Consider the following 18,880-nt stretch of genomic DNA (forward strand, 5'->3'; position numbering starts at 1 on the left):
GTCCACAAATTAATGATTAGGTTAAGTACAAAACATCTCACAATTAAATTAATATTTTCCCTTCTTTTTCTTCAGCTCCTTCTTAAAGAGCTGAGGAAAGAGTGGAGCTCCTTAAATGGTCAGAGTGCTTCTAGTACTAGAGGAAAAACGAGGTTTCCCACACCGTCAGTATGAACTCTCATAGCGGAAGCTGTGATATCTGTTGTAATGTTGAAATACGGTAACCACAGGTCCTGGAAGTGGAGGGGTTGGAAACAGAAAAAAAAAACATAACACAGAAAGGCATGTGAGCTGTGACTTTGCAAGAAATGTGTTACATGCACATGATGCAAGCTGCTGGTGTTTGAAACGCTCCTCTCCTTACCTCTATCTGTTTGTTCTTGAAGACTGAGCTAATGCTGGAGTTGAAGGAGGCTCCAGAAAACATGGAGGTAACTGGGTATGTCAGATCCAAGATCTTCTTAAAGTATGAAGTCATACCCTGAAGAAGAAAGTTTTAAAAAAGGGAAGTGAAGAAAAACACACCATGGTTGATAAAGAACAATTCAGCTTTTCACTTGAGTCTAAAGAAATCTGGAAGTGAAACTAGTGAATCTTCCGGGAGGTGAAACTCTTTAAAAATATCAGTGCAGGTGTCAGCAGAGTGTGTCATCCACACACCATGGCCCACTCGTGTGCCCGGACCCTCATTCGACTGATGCTCTTCTCCTCAGCATACAGTGCTCCCATGAACGAGCCAATGGAGGTGCCACCCACCATGTCCACAGGGATCCCCGCCTCGTTGAGTGCCCGCAGGATGCCCACCTGAGAGCAGCCTCTGAAACACATTCATTTAGACGACTTTTCAGACATATACCAATATGTGCACAAGGAGTTCTACCAAAGTCCTGCACGCAGTGACTGAATGTAAAGTCCAAGGAGACAGTGCAGCCTTAAACAATCATATTGCATTTAACAAAATTTATTTATGACTTGAGGCAGGACGTATTATGTGTCACTGCACAATTACATTATCATGTGGATTCTTTTTACTTACTGGTTTAAATGTATCTGCAAATACAGCTTTATTATAAAAAATATTAATGAAACATTAATTGTTAGCTTCTTCTTGGCTAAAGCTAGAATAAAGAAAGTGCTAGGAAACTCAATCTACTAATAAAATGTACTATAAATATTCATAATATCTTGCTCAAATAGATATTTTATTTAATTTCATATAAAAAATTTCATATATAAAAATATTTACACTAATAGGTGCAAAATATCGAGTTTTAGCTAATAAAGCAGAAACTGCCTATTCGTGTTGGTGAAGCTACCAAAATAGGACACAGCTGGCAATTTACTGGGCATGTTTAAGTGCTGATATAAAAATATTTCAGATGATTTTAAATGGAGCCAGAAAGATAGCAGTGCTCATCAGTTTTGGCAGGAAGCAACTTAGATAGCTCATTTTTATGTAAGCAAATGTGTTACTTTCAGGCCTTTTTCTTTCATCTCGCATCAGCATCAAGACTGTGTGATTATATATCACAAATGCTTGTTGGTTGTGTCCTACAAATGCTCACAACAACTGCTATGCTTATGTTGAATTAATTTCAATATACAACATATTTTTGTCAGGGTGTTAGCAATACACCGGTGCAAGAATTTGCAAATCATTTAGGAAGAAAAAATAGTTCCCAGGGTTCAGTTGAACTGCCAGTACTGATGCAGTAAAAGTACCAAATGTAACCACAGGTGCTTACATAGATGACACACAGCAAATACCTATGGCTAAGACTGGATCTACAGATTCAATAATAGGTCACATGTAAAAGCATTACTGCTGTAGTCATGTGATCATCGGGTGTCTCAGGTCCCTACCTTGCCAGAGCTCCAGGATAAGCCAGAGCGGTGAAAAAAGAAACAGATTCATCAAGAAAAAAAACAGTCATTACACAACAAGAAAAACACACAAAAAAAGAACTGTTCTGCTTATCTAATATTTCAGTAAGAATAACTCGGGCGTCAGACGTATTCAAATCCTAATGTAGCAGTAACAGTAAGGTTTACCCAAAACTCTGGCGCAGATATTCCCAACCTGAGGAAGGCTCATATGGTAATCAACAAAATATCAATATGGTCTTATGTCCACCTGTAAAAACGTATCAGCACCTTGCTAACCAAATGTCTATATTTTCATTTAGTTATCAGATGAGTTAGGGCAAAAAAAATCAAACTAAGAAAGAAAAACTGAGCAAACTAAATAAATAAATCCACACGTTTGGTATACTGTGATTTTTTTCCTCACTACCTTTCTGTATTCGCCTCTTCTGCTACATCAAACAAACATTTTAGCAGTGTGGACATATGCAATGCGTCCTTCCATGTAGCAGGTGAATTTGTGAGTGAGTGGGGTTTTCTTGTTGAAGTAAGGAGAGTGGGTAGGGGCTGCAAGCAAGAGGTTGAGACCAGCGGCTGGCACTAATTTAGACATTTATATTTCACGGATCTGAGCGCAAAAGTGCAAAACTTCAGTTAGCTGAACAAAGCCTTTTTAAGTGGTTAATCAATAAATATGTTCCCAAGCAGCAGAACTACCTTGCGCCCCCTCCACCTAGCACCAGGGCAATACTGTTTCCGGTCAAGATCCTGGCCAGGCGGGAGAAGTCGGAATGACGATCTGGACATTTTTCAAACACACGCTGGTATAACTCCCTCTGAAAAAAGCATTCACAGACACAGAAAAGAGATGTAGGCATTTGCTAACCAGGTCAGTGGTTAGTGAAGACTCTGTAGTCTGTACCAGCTTGGGTAAACTCCTCCTGGAGAACACCCTGCGGGGGCAACACAGATGATGGTGTCTGGAGATCCAGCTTCGCATGTTGAGCCACTCTGCCGTCCCTCTGGGTGGTGGGCCGTCCTCACTGTGAAGCAGCACGAGTTGCTTCTGGGCTCGGACTGCACTACTCTCCAACATTCGCTCCAACTACACATGCAGAACATGAGCAGAGAGCTTTCACTCAGGTTGTTATGAGTGCAATAAACACCTTTAACGCAGACTTGTATTTAAGTGTCACAAACAGATGTGGTTTCTACAACTTCTATATAGTATCTATGTATCCAGGAGATGTTTCCTAAATAAAGAATTTCCCTCTGATTTTTCTTGAAATTCAACACAAGCATGATCTAAGGAGCTTGGAAAGAAAAGCGAATGAAAAGCTGTTGTAATTGGCTGGCTGTGGAATAGTAACATCTCCTGCAGCTTTAACTCACATTCTTCTCAAACTCTACAAAATAAGGTAATATTTACACTGACCTCGCCCACTGTGGGCTCCTGCTCACCCAGTCCCACAATGATGATGCAGTCAGCCTGGCGGATGCAGCGCTGGGTCCATGGTGTGAGGCTGGGATCAGACTGGTAGAGGACGATGCGATGGATGTCTTCCTGCTGGCCAAGCCAACTGGACAGGCGGTACTCGTGGACACTTGAGGTAGAGATGAGGTAGAAGCATGTCACTTCATTAAAGCTAGATCAACCTATAAAAAACTGCAGAAGTGAATTTCAACTACAGCTGTATTTATTTCCGTGATCTACCTGTCCAGAGCAGCAGAACCCAGGCGCTGTTTTATGTTGTCACTGGTCAGGAGTAAAGTGGGACCTGTAGAAAGACTTGCATTAAGATGTTTAAACTTAACAGTATGCCCCCCTTTTTAATAGCTAATAGCTAATAGTATCCCATATCAGTAATACTGGAATAATCAGTATTACTCCCTTCATCTGTTTTAATGGTGTGTGTGTGTGTGTGTGTGTGTGTGTGTGTGTGTGTGTGTGTGTGTGTGTGTACCAATGCCACAGAGCGCATGCTGTAGCTCCAGAGTGAATGCAGTGAGTGGAACCTCCTCGGACACAGGCAGGATGGCCACAGTGGACAGGTTGGAGACTGGGTTCCCAGCATCCCACTTGCTGGTAGGCGTGTGGAGACCCAAACTACGAGCTGAAGAGTTTCTGCCATTAGATATTTCACATATGCAATATAATCTTCTGTACATTGTTCATAGTGTTTCCAATATGAATTCCAGGGTTTCAAACGTTCATGCTTCTAGCATGTGACACAGGCTAGCACAATTCTCAGACACACTCACACACTATGCAAACTGATGCCACAGCAAAAAAATTTAATGGTCAAAGCCAATATTCTCCAAAAATTTATATAAAAATTTATAATCAAGACTTAAAACTCCACCCACGACCACCTACACCACGAATTTCTGATGTTTGATAGTTGAAAGTCAAAGAGGAGAAACTACAGAAACAGTAAAAAGATTGATCAGTTCACCTCAGCACTGATTCCTTTGTAACTCTACTGTTTCACCTCTATAGAATAAAAGGATCACTCAGGAAAACTTTGTACTGTTTTACAGTGAGCCTTGTCTAAGTGGACCTAAACCACAAAACACACAAAGTAAAAGCAATAAAAGATTACCAGCCAGGGGTCCAGTGACCTGTTGCATGTTGCCCAGAATCTTCTGCCCCAGCAGATGAATCAGCCTAGTGACAACCTGGGGATATCTCCTCTTGATCGAGTTCAGAGCTCCTTCAGGGAGCTTGGCCAGCTCCGAGTCCCTAACAGCATGGACTGTGGTGGCTCGGTTCATGTGGGTCAGGGCCTCAACCTGTTCAATCATGAAAGAGATGTTATGGTACAAAAAATTGTTTTTCCACGTCTTTTGTTTTTTCTAAAACTTTCTCTCAAACTTAAACAGGAGGTCACAATTCAAACAACTCACCACACCAATTAGATCTCCGCGGCCATACTCCCCGGCAAGCTCTTTTTTCCCATCATCCTTTGCAATGACAGAGCGCAGTCGGCCACTGAGGACGATGAAGGTGCTGTCTGACTTGTCTCCCTGTCTAAAAGCAAACAGGCAATCATGTAAGAAAAAAAGTCCTTCAATATAAATCACACATTTATATTTATAAGCTGTGATCATAAAGTTCCCATTTAAAGTTCCCACTTCATAGTCATCTGCTTTTAGTTCTGCTGCTATTCTCGGAGCTGTTATGACACCTTGCATGTGAGAACATCATGGAAATTCATGCTCTATTTCTCAAAATAAAATTCAACTTCATTGGCTGCTTTGTTTACACTGGATGACATTTAGTGCACACTGCAGATGGACAAGTGCAAGTGGACTGAATGGGAATGTGAAGGCAAATTTTTAGGTGTTTTGACTCCATCACAATTAATAATTAAACCTAAAAGTGTTTCCATAAATTAAGGAAGTTTTTTGAATCGAAAGTAATTGCAGTTTATGTTGCCTGCACATTAACAGGTTTAGTAAAAGTACCTGTAGACGGCACGCCCAGCCTCCACAGCCATCCAGTCCAGGGCAAAGTCGATCTGTCTAACAAATGGCGACATCCTCCTCACCACAGTGTGAGCCACATTCAGCACCACCCTGGGCTCCTCGCGCATAATCCTGCAAAGTTTAAAATTAAGATGTATTTGAAGCCTGGCTGTGACACTGAGGCAAGCAAACAGCTGACTGCTTGTGCATGTGCTCGGCCATACTCATAGAAATGGGCCTTGGAAATGGAGAGGTAGGTGCAGTCTCGGTGCGCTCGCACTGTGAAGATGAGGGGTTCCCCTGTGAGGACAGCCAGGTGACCCACCAACTCCCCGGGGTGAGTAACAAAAAGCAGGGTCTCCTCTTCGCGGTCTATCATACGCTGATAGACATGGAGCAGCCCTGAGATGACAAAGGCCACACTCACGTCCTGAAAAACATGCGGAGAAGAAAATGAGGTCATGTGACTTTTCACCAGTCAGTGGCATGAAACCAAAAAGGTGATAGTGCTGGATTTTCCTGCAGTTTCAGCAGCGTGATGCCCATTTGTTTCTGCTGACTCTCCCATGGTTTAAAACATATCCTCTTTAAAACTGAGCAACACATTCTTAAATCAGTATCAGCTGATGTGTTTGATCAGCCCAGTTTTTAATATCCACAAGTACCCTGATTAAACGAGGAACAGTAAACGTCAAGAAAAGAAAGAAAACAGATGTGACAGAGAACCTTTAAGACCTGCATTTGTTTTATTAAACTGAGCTACTGAGACTAATAGCCAGTTAAATGTAAGAATATTACTTTGCTCCAATTACAATAAGCATTGGTAATCCAAAGCAGGCAGAAGAAGAAGAAGAAACAGAAGGAGGCGAAGGAGAAGAAGCACAAGGAGGAGCAAGAGGAGGATGAGGATTCTTGTCCATTGTCATTAAACTGACCTGGTCTCCCTGGTGGCCTACAACAGATCCAGCTTTGACCTGGCGAAGATTCACCCTCCCATCCAGCAGACTGGGGTCCTGACATGTGCAAAAAAACACACAGAGGACAGTCTCAGAAGTAGCCAGGACTCAAATATACAACCACTGTGGGATTAATAGAGTTTATATTTTTGAATTTTACTGTTGCTAAAAACATGATCTCCTCATTTGTTTTCAGTTGACCTTTGGTGTAGTAATGTATCCTTTTCATTGTAAGCTACCTGTAATTGGATGACCTGCAGCAAATCCTTTTTAGCAGCTTGGAAAATGGCATTGACTTTATTATGGTAGACACTTCCTCCTCCTGCATCACTGTAATGGTACACAGCAGATGGAGTTTGCTGCACTGTCACACTCTTCTTTAGAATAGACTGAGGAGGTAAAGACAAAAAAACACAATATGTGTGAGATCCACACTCATTCTAGTAACTGTGTATGTGCATATATGGTGTGATGGGTGCACAGTTGGATGCCCTGTATGCCCAATGTTCAACATAAACCAGCAATTCCCTGATAGTGTAACAAAGATAGTTTCTATCCAGAGACCTTGACAGGACTATGAGGCACCGTCTCCTCTTTGGCACCTGGAACGTATGTACTGTTGAAGTCAGGTGACATTTCCCCTGCAAAACACAAATTGTTTAAAATGTTGATAGAACAGTAGCAGTATAATGTCTTCGTAAGTGAATATCAAGCCCTTGTAGAGCAAAATTGAGTATTTTAGTCTAAATAACCCAAAATGTGATGTCCACATATGTGAAGGTCCTACGAGGTTAAGCCACAAGTTTGAACAGAGACTGGTTTAAACCCAAACTGACCGAAACCCAAATTAAGGAGAGCCTTAAAGTATTCTCCTGACTGTATCCTCAGTTAAAGTTAGCAGCACTGTATACAGTATATCATCATCTTGTATTTACCTGTATTTGTATTATCTATCTATCTATCGATCAATTGATAGATATGTCTAATATTAACATTTGTTTGATGACCTGAAATGTTTAAATTTGACAAATATGCAAAACAATAAACACTTATCATGGCACTGTCAAAAAAGCCAACCATTCCCTTACTTTTTTATAAGTATACATATATGTGTGTGTACAGTGACACTGCATGTATGTATACCTGTAACAGTAATCGGGTTGGAGAGGGAGCGGGATCTCTTGGTTTTTAATGTGGATGTGGAAGAGAGGCTGGACTTTTCTGCTACATCAAAAAACAGATAACATCAGCAGCTTTACTTGATGCACATCGCTTACGTCTCATAGTGAACATATTGAGAAAATGCTGTTATTTCTGACCTGTGTCAGCTTTTTCAGAGCCCAGATCATCAGAGTGAGACTGCTGCCTGCGGAAACCTTTGTGTGGATGAGTGTCACACAGAACGTTTGCCACAGACACCAAGGAGATCGCTTGGCTCTCCTGATAAACACAAGTTAATCAACAAAGTCACCTTTTAATACAAGAATTTTCTTAAATGATCTGAAATCTTAAATCAATATTGGTAAGAATCAAACTTAAACTCTGATTTTGAGAAAAACTTTTCAAAAGCCCAAAACCATGTTTCTAATACTACAGATTTAATGGTTAGGCTACCTCTAGGAGTCTGCAGCTGACCAACCAACCTTAAAAGCACCCCTATGTTTTGGATAAAGACATAGGTCTTGGGTAAAAAAATTGAAAAAGTCAAAATTCAAATATTCTGATAGTATTCCCAAAATCTAAACTCTGGTAAGAACTCTAGGTCGGTAACTTAGCAGCCTCGAAGAAAAATCAGGGGTCTCTTGAGATTATGGAGAACAATTGTTATATGCTGATATCATTAGGGTACTTGTCACTATCAATGATAACTCACACCTTGCAGGACAACTAAATATGTGCTCTGAAGAAAACACTTTGAAAAAACAAACATAAAAAGCTTTTGCAACAGAAAAGAATGGCAGAAACAAAGATAAGGCTCACATGACATGAGCAGAAAGCACAAAGTACTTCTGTTAGCAAGATTACTTGGTTAAATGTGTCCTGTGGAATTTTGTCTTTACCAATGGTAGTACTGTACAGTACCAGTCCTACCAAACAACCTGTTTGCGGATTTACTCAGTGTCTTTATATGTAAACACTACTCTCTGTTTTGAGACAGTGTTTTATAACTGGAAAAAATGATGAGTTAATAAAAGAAGGCAACAACACAAGAGTGCAAGGAGAAATTATCCAATCAAAAACAGTTTTGCACTATTCATGTCACAGGTTACAGTCTGGAGTACTGGTAAATGAAAGAGCACTACCGGGTTGAAGAGCTCAGTGGTAAGGCCAAGGTAGTTGTGTAAGGCAAGAAATGTCACTCTCTGAAGCCGCACCATTATGATCTACAGGACAAGAAGGAAAGGTGACAGAGAAAATGTGTTTTTTTTTTAGCTGTACAGTGTGGATTCAGTTTAATCATCGCCCTGTGCTTTGCTGAATGTTATTTACTCGTGGAGAGCATACATACAGTATTTGCAGCCCAGCTAATAAATAATATGATTCATTTTTTTCTGTGGACACTTTACCTGGATGACACGAACCAGAGTTTCTGGATACTTCTCAAACACTGACTGAAAAGCTGCAGCTGGAAGACGCAGGACAGCTGAGGGAACTGCAGCTCTCGCAGATACTGTCTTATAAGGTGCTGGGTAACCCTGAAAATTAAATGATGCAGATCAGAGGAGATGTTTCGCAGTAAAATGCTTTATGAAACCAAGAAATTGCTAATACAGAAAATGCAAAAAGAATTCCTCAATTAGCAGTGCAGTGAGAGATATATGAAGAGAGAGAGGGACCGCACACATACAGTGATGATGTCCAGGATGCTGAGCAAACTGTGAACGCTGTCTCCAGGTAACACCTCCTTCACTACAGCATCAGTGCCATCCTGCAGTAATAAACACAGTGAGAACAGAACATCAGAACAGAAAAACAGCACACAAGAACCGAGCCAGTCACATAGATCAAGACATCCTGGTGAAGCTGAGCAACAGAATGGGGAAGGAAGGTGATTTAAATAACTTGGAACATGGCATGGTTGTTGGTGATAATGGGCTGGTCTGACGATTTCAGAAACTGCTGATCTACTGGTACTTTCCAGCACAACCATCCCTAGGCTTTACAAAGAGAGAAAGAGAATATTCCATTCAATTGAGGTCCTTTTTTTTTTCAAGCTGGCATGATAAATCATTTTGACCTAACAGAAAGAACAGCTCATTTAACGGTATGAAGCTGCACGGGTGCTTACACTCTCGTGGATGCACAGCTCCAGGCGGCCATCTTGAACCACGTAAATGCTGTCATCAGTGTCACCGGGTCGGAAGAGTCCCTCTCCTTGGTGCAGCTGGATCAGCACCATGTGACGACACAGCTCCAAAAACAGAGGTTTCTCAAAGTGCCCGAGCACCCTGTGTGTGCACGGCATAGTTCTGTTACTGCTAGCTGGGATAATCATGCTACATATCAAAGAATGAATATGCCTAATACTGATTGTGAAACCACAGATGAATCCTTACAATGACCTAGTCATTCTTTTCTGGTTTACAGATAACACTAAGTTGCATTTGAAGGTCCCCAAGACGGAATTGCATGGACACCAGGCTCACCCATTGAAATATAAATATAAAAATTGAGTGAATTATTCAAATTATTAATTTGACATTAACACTCATTAGCACTCTGTGAATCACTTTACTTTATGAGTTTGGTGCTGAATGAGGACCATTATGTATCAAGAGTACTGACCTGACATTTTTCAGCATGTACAGCACTTCAGAGGGTAAATGGGAGTTCTGCACGTCAAACTCAGTGAGGTCAGCCTCCAGCAGGCAGGGAGGAGGCTCCTTGGGCTGCAGGGTCGGGGGCTCCCTACGAATGCGCAGGATCCTAAAACAGACACACTCATCACACTTTGTTGCTGTTTTGCTTTTTTTTACACTATGTTTCTTCTTCTGTTTATACAGGGGCTCACTTGCGAGCTATAGAAAGAACTTTAGTCCTCTTCCTCACTCGCTGCCGCACAGCTGAGTTTGAGTTGGAAGCAGGCACCGAGGAAAGTGTCTGAACCTGCAACAGCAAGAAAGAGAAACATGATGCTACACAGAAGGCATTCTGATGATAATACACGTACCAGTATAGATAGATATAGATACTGTAAGGTATATGATTCTCTCTATCAGCCATGCCTAATGACAAGGCTGTTAGCACCAGCTAAATTCCAGCACACTAATGTCTTTGTGATTTGTCATCACTAATCTGTCTGGACAGCATTCAGTTAAGATGACCATACACTGCAGTCACAAAGGAAAAATCAACGACCATATCTTCCAGGTGGTATCGTGTAACCACTAACCATCCCTTTGTTATAACCTCCTATGATGCAATGTTAAAAAGTTTAGCTAAAAATACTCAAGTTAGAAGGTTGTTAGAAATTTTTTTTAAAGGTTTTGCCAATGAACTGGAAGTGCATTCAGCATTTATAAGCCATTATTGCTTGTCACTGACTTTTGTCTTCTCTCTCTTGTAGTTTGTGTTTGCTTCTCTTTTCTCCCTCCTTCTTCCCTCTCATCCCCCAACGGGATTGTAGGAAACTGGAATTTTTCCTAGCAAGGTTTTGCCAAAGTGGCAACTTCCAAGCTAAAGAAATAAATAAAACTGATGCAAAAGTGCCAAAAACTACAGTTCCTAAACTAAGGCCACCTTCAAAAGAAATTAATTCCCATGGACAGTTTAAAAGATGTACACAGCTTCCAGGTGTGAAAAGTAAAGCTTTAAGACTGCATTATTTTTAAAGGCCTCAGTAATTGTGGCTGCAAAAACACTTCTGGTCCTAAAGAAAGATGTGGAAAAATACTTCTTTTTCCAACCGCGTTTATGGTGTCAGTGGCTCATTTTGGGTCACAATGAGTGAAACATCAAGTAAACTCAGTGCCAGAAGGACAGTTATCCAGGAAATGCTCAGGACAAGTCATTATCAAATGAGTGGGTGGATCCACAGTCAGATCTGCCGCTCACTAATTACATTAACCCTATAAGACCTACCATAGAACCAAGTCCACCAGAGCTTATCTTTATATTTTTACATGCTGTAGTGCCATTTTTGGGAGCATTTCAAGTTGCTATACATCAATACAACCGTTATAGCCCAAATTTTAATAATATGTATGCATTAAGTCTATAGTAACTACATAAATTGCAAAAAAGTGCAATAAAGTACAAAAAAAATTGAAAATCGTTTTTGTTTTTTTCCCCATATATTTCTAGTTAGAGAAATTTAAGAGGTTTATCCCTCAAAACTGTAAATACAAAAAAGTTACACAAAATAGTTTCCCATCACAGGAAATTTATTTTGAGTGTCTTCATAGTTTTATTTTTGAGATAGACCAATTTTTATATACTGTAAAGTATATTTTGCAAAGCTATATGTGGAAGGAAACCGTGACCTAGGGCAAGCTGATGGCATAAGATGTAAGTACAACTACTACAGTTTCATATGCCAAAAAAATCATTGTGCTAACTGGTTCTATGTGGATTTAAAAATAGTTACGCAAAACGGAGCGGACACGCTCCGACCGGTTTTAAAGGGTTAAATTTCAAGACAGCAAGATGGTGACAGCAAAAACTGTTACTCCCAGGATTCAAAACTGAATATGACAAACCAATGGATGATTGGTTGACTATACTGTCTGTTCTCCTGTCTATGACTATTCCCCATAAACCCTTGTGTTAAAATGCTTTAGTAACTAGCAGAGCCTGAGTCACTGAACTGAACATCTTGACTCTGTTTGTCTTGTTGGTGCCTACAGACGATTCAGCAAGTTTGTGCTTCAGTTTTAGTGGGTGAACTTCGGGTATTTTTGGAATACACATGTTAGCTGATAAGTTAGTGCTCCACACTCTTGTACAATTACAGTCACTTTTAGCTCTGAAAAGCCTCACACTATGGTGGCCAAAACACTAATGGTGAGGCCTTGAAATACCTTGAAATGCAGAGTCCTGAATTGGGTAAGTAACATAATGGTGGCTATGTCCATCTTTTATATACAGTCTATGGTTTTGCCCAAGGTCTCTTCTGTTTCACTAAATGATTGCTTATAAGAGATTGAGGTTCTCTGTAACTTGTACAGCATATACATGACGTTGAGGTTTTGTTTTTCTCTGTAAAATTTTCTATTTTTTTAAGTATCATCAATTACTCAAAAAATGCTCAGTGCAACCTCAGCTAACATTTGTCACTCAGTAAAGACTTCTGCAAACTATTAGTGATCATGCAGTGAAGTATATAAAAATAGCATTCAAATGAGTCATCAAGATTCCTGAATAAGTTTGTTTCTTGCCATCATCTTTAGCTTGATTAATAAAAGGAAAACAAAATAAGATAACAGACAACAAAGACTGTGGACACATGGTTTATAAAACACACACAACAGAAGGGTGCCTGCTGGGGGTGATGGTGCCCTCAAAGTGTGCATCAGGAAATAACTTACCTTTCTCATGATCTTTCGGCCGTAGAACATCACTTTGTCTCGCTTCCTAAAACGGTAGTGGGGGACCCCAGCCTCCTCCTCTAAAAGAACCACAAAACCTCTGTAAGATCTGTCTGTGCTCAGCACAGAGCAGGAAATCTAACTCTGCAATGTAACTGTTGAATTATAAAACACTTCTCCTTCAATAAGCACTGTCCAATAGTCTCAGGCTATCTGCTAAAGGTCACCTTACTGTCACATTTTTACTGCAACTCTGTTATTACTAAGTTATTTATGTATTTTAAATCAGGGCTGAAGACATACCATCATTGACTTGAATTACATTAACTTATGGACAGTTTGTCCACCTCTTTGTTTCAGTTGCACCTGTTTAATGTAACTAACCAAGACAGAAATAGTAGTACAAATAGTATTTAGTATCTAATAGTTTACATTCAAAACGTTTTATAAGCTATTTTTGCATTTAAACCTCACCCTGCAGTAATACTTTAACAACAAACATCAGCTAAAACAGTTATATCAATGGTAGACCAGAAAACTCTTATACTTAAACTATAAGGTTTATGACTCTGAGCTCTGCAACTTGTTCATCACTGAATGTTTTTAGATACACTGAAACAGCATGGGTTTGGGGTGTGCAGCCTGCAGAGAACTGACTTGATAGTTTGTATCGTCTGTAAAGGAGGAACACAACAACTCCAACGACAGACATCACCATCACTGCTCCGATCAGTACAGCTGTCCACTGGAAGAAATTAAAAAAAAAACAGCATACCCAACATCAAAACACTTTCACTTGCACATTTGTGTACCTAAAAAAGTAAAAGCTAAAACACATTTTAAAAGTACTCCTTGTATATTCAAACCTTCAACTAAGGCTGTCAACAGAGTATTTAAAAAGCTTGCCTGTGTTGTAATGAGAAAATAAACAGCTTAAGTTAAAATAGGACCAAACCATACTTTCATGCAAGACCAACTTTTACCACAAGATGGTGCTGCTCCTTGTCAAACCCCACTGTGCCAGCGCCTGCTAGTCTGTCCTGAACTGGAAGTCCCACAGGACCTTAGCTCCACCGTTCTCAACCACCTTTAGTGGTATCCCCCATCTGGACTTGGGGACTTCTTGTCCATATGTGGTACAGATGTTCCAGATTTTAGCCAACTGGTTGTGCCTCGGTGTTTGCAGTCTCAGCTTGCACCTTGCATCCTGCTGCTCTGTGTTGATCAGTTCCATGGCACCTTTGCAGTCTAGAACCTGTCAGCTGTGATAGAGTCCTGTCTCCATTGATCTGATGCTTAGTGCCTGTTCTTGTGCTGCCATGACAAAAAACCTCTATCCTTTTCTTTAGTCCCCCCATTTCTGGCCACTGGTAGGATTTCTTGATGTCTGCCACTTCCTCTCTCTGTCAATGGAACATCCCATGCAAAGGGATGTATTCGCAGATGCTTCGTGTTTCATCTTGGATTGTGGCTCTGACACTCCTTAACCCTCACCCTCCCTCTTTCTGTTGCTCATAGAGCCTTAGGGCGTTAGAATACATGTGAAGACCTCGGTGGCATCTATCTCCTCCTGTGACCAGCTTATTATTCCAGCTGGGTATCTAATGACCGACAGGGTGCATGCATTGGCTTGGATCTTTTTCTACCATTCAACTGGCTTCTTATCACCTGATAGTTATAGATCTCTCTATCAACAGATCACTACATCAATCTACAGATGTATATATCTATGTATTGAAGGATCAATAGGTTGTAGCTTTTGTCTGTTAAACAGAATATTTGTCAGGCTAAATACTGCATTTTCTTATTACATGGGTGGACAATTTTCACTAGCAGGGGTGGTCTTTTACCAGAAAGTAAAACACCACCCCTGCTGGTGGAAATTCTTCTAAATTTAACTTATTCTGAATACAATGAGTACCTTTAAAGGAATATAAATAATATTTAAACATACAGTAATAATAGAAAGCATTCACACTTAGTCACTATTTTCATGAATTTACTTAATTCTTTCTTTTGTTTCCTTTCAGTTTTTTGTTATATATCGTTTAGTATATAAAGGCACACAAGCCAACTTCCACTGTTTACCATATTGGCTTCTGTCCGTTCCTCCACAAAAAGTTCCATCGTGGCCTTAAGCCTATCCAGCGGAACCAGCTTATGAAACGTCAGAGACAACACAAAGGAAATGAAATAACTCACAGCTGAAGGTGAGCCAGGGTGTGCATTCAGAAAAGAATCAGGGTTGGGAACAGTCAAGACAAGATTAAAATACAGTCTGTTTTCACACAAAAGATCTTACAGTCTGATAAAGCATTGCACAATATTCTATAATATATTAGTTGTAATTGAGAGCCACAGTGGAAAATATCTGTTAATTTCCAGCTCCGTGTTTTTATTCCTGGGGTCTATTAGACTTATTTTATGTACTCAAAGTTATAATTACCTCCCTGTTCATATTCGTACTGCCGAGTCTATCCAGTCTTTTAAATCACGTCTTAAAACGTATCTTTTTACTTTGGCCTTTGATTCTAACTAGTTGGCTGTTCTAGCTTATTGTGTTGTTACCTATTGTTTGTTGTCCTGTTTTATTGTTTGTTTTAATTGTCTCATGTTTTTACTGACTGTGAAGCACTATGGTCAACACTGTTGTTTTAATATGTGCTATATAAATACATTTTGATTTGATTTGATTTCTTAATTACTCTATGCTGGTCCTTTGTACAGCCCTACAGTTCAACCTCTAAAACAAATTGTTTTAAGTCATCCCCCATTAACTTTCTTCAGACTGAAATTATTTTTTATTTGCTTTCTTGTTTCCATGTAACAACCCCTTAACTTCTTACTCAATGAAAGCAGACTAGGAGTAAGCCTTGAAGCTCTTTTCTGTCATATTTCAGGCCTTCTTATAGAACAAAATGACTTGGTGTGCATCAGATGTTAGTGAGGGTGATCTTTGACTATGTAGTTGCCCTTGGAAAAACTCATAAACTAACATACTGGTAGTCATCAAACCAGAACTTTATTCATATATACTGAGGTGTCAAAACCCTGTCATTAATGTTGTCTTTATGGGGGGAAAGACATAAACGGTTTCTTTTACTGATTACATGTTCTACTACTAGAGCATGTTTGCATGAATCACAGCTCAAAATCATCCTCACCTTATGGTACATCTAATATTTTCTCTTATCTTATGCCCCTTAGTTCTTTTTATCTTCTGACTCAAGTAAGCCATTTGAACACGATGCACCACATGCCAAATCATTCCTACCTGCGGAAATTAAACTCTTTATGGGTCTATCTGTGGGTTTAATCTTTACGACTCCTCTGGGATTATATTCACTTGTAATATCTTGTTTACAATATCTTGTTTACTTCTTTCTTGTACATGCATCACTTACTTTGTAATATTTTATTCAACATTGCTCTTTGAGGGCCTTATTATTTATATAGAAGATTTACATGCTCCATCTTTCATATTTGTATTTTAATTGAGCATCTATAACAAAACTATTTTCTCCTGGGGTTAATAAAGTATTCTGATCTGACTGAGGTGAACAGCTACACTAAGTCTTTATAATGAGGTGCTGCAACTCTGCAGTGTAAATTATCATTCAATTAGCAGAGGGAGTTTTTTTACGTAGCTTTAAGGACATAAGACTTAGACACTGAAGTTTAACAGATGACTTACTGGATTACTGGACTTATTGCAGAGCTCCTCTTCATCATTGTCTTCCATGCCTATTTTAAAAAGAAAGAAAGAAAAGGCCACCCTAAAACAATGTTTGAAAACTTTGCAAAGCCTAACCTTTCATGTGACTCTTTACTCATTAAATTTTTGTTCTCGCCAGCTGATCGAAACGAGGTCACAGAGCAGAAATCTGGGTTAAAGATCACCTCCCGCTCTCACTGACTGTTGGTAACCAGACACTCCCTCCCGCGCTGACACACTGCAACCCTGCCGCATGCGTATCTATATCTGAATTAGTACAAAGCTCGACATGGGGAAAGACAACGTTTTCACGTTGTTTACTAAACTTACTTCTCGCTTATTTGCTTGTCATCATATAAAAGATCCAAATACAACACGGATCATAACGAGGCTGATCCTGGTTGACGGGATTCCAACGTAATATGGAAACAGCTTCTACCTACAGCTCCAACCTTACCTCTAATATCACATTTAACTTTAACTGTAAAGTTGTAATTCTCACTTTTGCATGTGTATATGTGTGTGTAGCTCTGTTCCGTTACCCAAGAGGACAATGGAGTGGAAAAGAAACACTAAACTAGTAGGTCTGCGCTGACAGAGTCCCTCGGTGATAAACCGCAATATACAATCTCTAGCTTACCTTTTTAGACTAAAGTCAAGCAAAGAATGTTGCCATGTACCTTTCTTATGCCAAAGTTTTTACGTTTACGTGCTTTCCAGTTCTTTGGAAAAAACAATCTAAATGTCCTGTCATACCTATCAAAATAAAACTTCTCTTGACAAAAGGCTACAGCAACACCGAATAGAATATACGATTTTTTTTAAAGATGTCGAATGAAAAACAATAGCTTTTATCATAGAAATTATACCCATAATTCATTTGAACACGGACAATTTTTTTAATCTTTTTATATGCTAACATGATTATGAAATATTTAGCTGTGTGGGTTGCATCCTTCGAAGCATGCAGCCCTTGAGCACACAGCTTTTATTTTGAAGGGCTGTTTCTCCACTCATGGTCTCTGCGTAGTTGTCTTAATTGACGTACCTCCAATCACTGGCAGCGAAACAAGCATCTCGTATTTTGATTGGTAGATGGTGCCTAATGTCGTCCAATCACCAAACAGTTTGTTAGATCGTGAAGCAGCTCGATAGCGTTGGGCTGACGGTGTGGTGAAGGTGAGTGAAGTCGAATATTTTATAGATATATAAATATGAATGTAACAATTTCTGAATCTGCAGTTCATCGAAAATTCAAATAATATCCAGAATTTTATCTGAAATTAATTATGAGCTCGAAAGCAGCATTACATTTAGCTATCATTTAAGTTGTTTGCTAGTTAGCAAGCTAACCGGTGAACAAGTTACAGAAATCAGCACTAAAGGTTTCTTACTAAACTGTAATGTAACGCATGTTTTACCCTAATCCTAACCCAGAGTGCAGTCTGAACAGTAAAGAATCACTGTTACCTGACTACCAAGTGAAAAATGAAAGTAATTTTTGTGTATTGATCGTCAATATTCTAACAGGATGTTGTCCATCTTCCCTGGCAGTGTATTTGGCTGTTTCAGGAGGTGGTGTATACCCACTCTTCATTATTAAAATCAACGGTTTTGTTTTTACTCTCTTCTATCCTGTAGGAAGGCTGTGCCAGCATGGGTGTGTTATCCACGCTGATGAGGGGGCTGGTGCGAGGCGCTGACAGGATGTCTGAGTTCACGAGCAAGCGTGGATCAAGGACTCATAATAAAGGCAGGGGCGCCAGGCCCGCTGGACGGAATCTCCCCAGCTCCAAGTTTCTAGCCATTCGGGCCATGATTCCGGAGTTTGTGGTGCCTCCTTTGGAGGGATTCAAACTCAGACCATATGTCTCATACCGTGCCCCGAAAGGAACTGAACCTCCACTCACAGCACAGAGTCTGTTCAATGAGGTTGTGGCTCCTCAGATCAAACAGGACTTGGAAACAGGCACTTTCAGCAAAGACCAGCTAGTGAAGTATGGATTTGAGCCCACACAGGAGGGGAAGCTCTTCAAGCTCTATCCAAAGAATTTTGTACGTTAATGATGGATTTCCAAAGACTCGCTGATTCACTGGGGACTGAAAGCTGTAGATCAACTGATGAGAGCCCCTTCTAGAAAATCAACTACAACATAAACTGTTCAGGAAAAAGGCCTTGTCTTACAGGTTTTGTTATTTGATGACCTGGAAAAATAAAACAAAAAGCATGACTAATACTGCACAACTGTCAGATATTCATTATAATGGTTTGAGCTCCTGTGTTTTTTTTAAGTTATGAGTCTTCACTGAGGGACTGGTGATCTTGTTCAAGGCTATGCAGACTAGCTACA

At 39.9% G+C, this 18,880-nt stretch overlaps 2 protein-coding genes across 12 annotated transcripts in view; one reads left to right on the forward strand and one right to left on the reverse strand.

Annotated features, from left to right (window-relative positions):
• The window catches only part of pnpla7b (patatin-like phospholipase domain containing 7b), a 29,454-nt gene extending 12,160 nt beyond the window's left edge, over positions 1-17,294 (reverse strand). For 3 of the 11 annotated variants that reach the window (XR_015719836.1, XM_006797569.3, XM_035910633.2), the window contains exons 1-28: positions 17,210-17,257; positions 16,509-16,558; positions 14,903-14,971; positions 13,472-13,559; positions 12,815-12,894; positions 10,300-10,394; positions 10,074-10,214; positions 9,577-9,736; positions 9,136-9,216; positions 8,855-8,983; positions 8,591-8,671; positions 7,607-7,727; positions 7,431-7,511; positions 6,852-6,928; positions 6,527-6,676; positions 6,267-6,344; positions 5,556-5,761; positions 5,332-5,463; positions 4,771-4,894; positions 4,467-4,656; positions 3,828-3,977; positions 3,578-3,641; positions 3,299-3,467; positions 2,786-2,968; positions 2,581-2,699; positions 661-817; positions 365-481; positions 164-233 (exon numbers count right to left, since the gene is read on the reverse strand). Coding sequence is in view for 10 of the 11 variants with exons in the window: in XM_006797569.3 (XP_006797632.2) it covers positions 164-233; positions 365-481; positions 661-817; positions 2,581-2,699; positions 2,786-2,968; positions 3,299-3,467; positions 3,578-3,641; positions 3,828-3,977; positions 4,467-4,656; positions 4,771-4,894; positions 5,332-5,463; positions 5,556-5,761; positions 6,267-6,344; positions 6,527-6,676; positions 6,852-6,928; positions 7,431-7,511; positions 7,607-7,727; positions 8,591-8,671; positions 8,855-8,983; positions 9,136-9,216; positions 9,577-9,736; positions 10,074-10,214; positions 10,300-10,394; positions 12,815-12,894; positions 13,472-13,559; positions 14,903-14,971; positions 16,509-16,556 (3,160 nt within the window). In the remaining variant the exon portion in view is untranslated. Of the gene's footprint in view, positions 1-163; positions 234-364; positions 482-660; positions 818-2,580; positions 2,700-2,785; positions 2,969-3,298; positions 3,468-3,577; positions 3,642-3,827; positions 3,978-4,466; positions 4,657-4,770; positions 4,895-5,331; positions 5,464-5,555; positions 5,762-6,266; positions 6,345-6,526; positions 6,677-6,851; positions 6,929-7,430; positions 7,512-7,606; positions 7,728-8,590; positions 8,672-8,854; positions 8,984-9,135; positions 9,217-9,576; positions 9,737-10,073; positions 10,215-10,299; positions 10,395-12,814; positions 12,895-13,471; positions 13,560-14,902; positions 14,972-16,508; positions 16,559-16,714; positions 16,831-16,859 lie in introns of those variants that run through there. The other 8 variants (XM_006797570.3, XM_035910627.2, XM_035910628.2 and 5 more) reach the window with 8 other exon arrangements.
• A 274-nt stretch (positions 17,295-17,568) lies between these two features.
• mrpl41 (mitochondrial ribosomal protein L41) lies at positions 17,569-18,774 on the forward strand. The gene is made up of 2 exons (XM_006797571.2): positions 17,569-17,708; positions 18,171-18,774. The coding sequence occupies exon 2, from the start codon at positions 18,186-18,188 to the stop codon at positions 18,591-18,593; it is 408 nt and encodes a 135-aa protein (XP_006797634.1). The 5' UTR covers positions 17,569-17,708; positions 18,171-18,185; the 3' UTR covers positions 18,594-18,774.
• Positions 18,775-18,880: the final 106 nt, after the last annotated feature.

Source organism: Neolamprologus brichardi, chromosome 12 (assembly GCF_056152115.1).
Source record: "Neolamprologus brichardi isolate AB-2024 chromosome 12, ASM5615211v1, whole genome shotgun sequence".
Classification (NCBI taxonomy): Eukaryota; Metazoa; Chordata; class Actinopteri; order Cichliformes; family Cichlidae; genus Neolamprologus; species Neolamprologus brichardi.